Genomic DNA, 1,355 nt, shown 5'->3' with positions numbered 1-1,355 from the left:
TACAGAGACTTATATAAATTTGTTCTGAAAATTATTTTTTTACAATAGAGTATACCGTTAGAGTGTGAGTTGTGACTACGGGTAACTTATTATTGCATTCCCTTTTTATATTTCTTATCAACTCTGCCCGTTTTAAAATATAAGATATTTTATTTTTCTTTATATTCATCTAAAATATCTTGTAATCTAAAACAGAGATATCAGCTAGATCCAATGATGTAAAATGATTTGGTACCTCGAGATACCTGTATCTCGAGATATTTTTTATTAGACCAGAGCAAATATCTATAGATATACAGCGTACAATTCTACCTACGTTCCCGTACACTAGTTGCTGCCTCGCACTACGGCGACGGCGACGAGGCCTCGGCGACCAGCCTCCGGAGCGCGTGCCTCGACGCCGCCACGTCCCTCTCGGCGACGAACGGGTGGGCGAGGAGCTCCGCGACGGACGCCCTCTCGCGGTAGTCCTTGCGCAGGCACGCGGCCATGAACGCCCGGAGCTCCGGCGACGCCGCGCAGGCGGGCGGCGCGGGTGGCTCGCCGAAGCAGATGGCGCACATGAGCGCCGCCCAGCTCGGCTTCTGCCCGGCGGGGAGCAGCGGGTACCGGCCCACGAGGAGCTCCAGGAGGGTCACGCCCAGGCTCCACACGTCGGCGGCGCAGGGGTCGTAGTGCCCGCCGTGCGCCTCCGGGTCGAACCGCTCCGGGCTCATGTACGCGGCGGTGCCAACGTACGACGCGCAGTGGTCGCCGGCGCGGGGGAGCACCTTGGCGATGCCGAAGTCGGCGACCTTGATCTCCCCGGCCGTGCTGGCGAGGAGGTTCGCCGGCTTGACGTCCAGGTGCACGACGCGGCGGGCGTGGAGGTACGCCAGGGCGGACAGCGCCTGCGCCGCCACCTCCGCCACCGCCGCCTCCGGGAACGCCCCGCGGCGTCCCACGACGGCGTCGACGGAGCCTCCGTCCGCCAGCTCGAGGAGCAGCGCGACGTCGCCGGAGGCGGTGGGCAGGACGGAGTGGCACCGGACGACGAACGGGGACGCCATCCGGCTGAGTATGTCCGCCTCGGCGGCGGCGGGCTCGCCGGAGTGCTGCACCTTCAGCGCGTAGAGCGCGCACGTCTCGCGGTGGCGAACCTTGTACACGGTGCCACCATTCCCGCGGCCGAGCACAGCGACTCTCTCGAAGTCGGCGAGCCGGAACTGGTTGGACCGGGACGCCGGCGTCGCCATTGACGTCGACGGCGGCGGGCATTGCCGCCGTGCGGCCGCCTCTTGGAACAAGGGCGCACGGGATGGCACGTGCAGCGAGAGATTCATCTGGGTAAACCTCTTCTCTCTAATCAGAGCCAT

The 1,355-nt window shown here is 62.2% G+C and overlaps 1 protein-coding gene across 1 annotated transcript; it reads right to left on the bottom strand.

Annotated features, from left to right (window-relative positions):
• Positions 1-344: 344 nt before the first annotated feature.
• Positions 345-1,355, bottom strand: LOC121053836 (mitogen-activated protein kinase kinase 9-like). Its single transcript, XM_040521802.1, has one exon. The coding sequence runs from the start codon at positions 1,353-1,355 to the stop codon at positions 345-347; it is 1,011 nt and encodes a 336-aa protein (XP_040377736.1).

The sequence above is a fragment of the Oryza brachyantha genome, chromosome 3, assembly GCF_000231095.2.
Source record: "Oryza brachyantha chromosome 3, ObraRS2, whole genome shotgun sequence".
Lineage (NCBI taxonomy): Eukaryota > Viridiplantae > Streptophyta > Magnoliopsida > Poales > Poaceae > Oryza > Oryza brachyantha.
The sequence above is the reverse complement of the archived record's forward strand: the minus strand, read 5'-3'. Positions and strand labels throughout refer to the sequence as shown.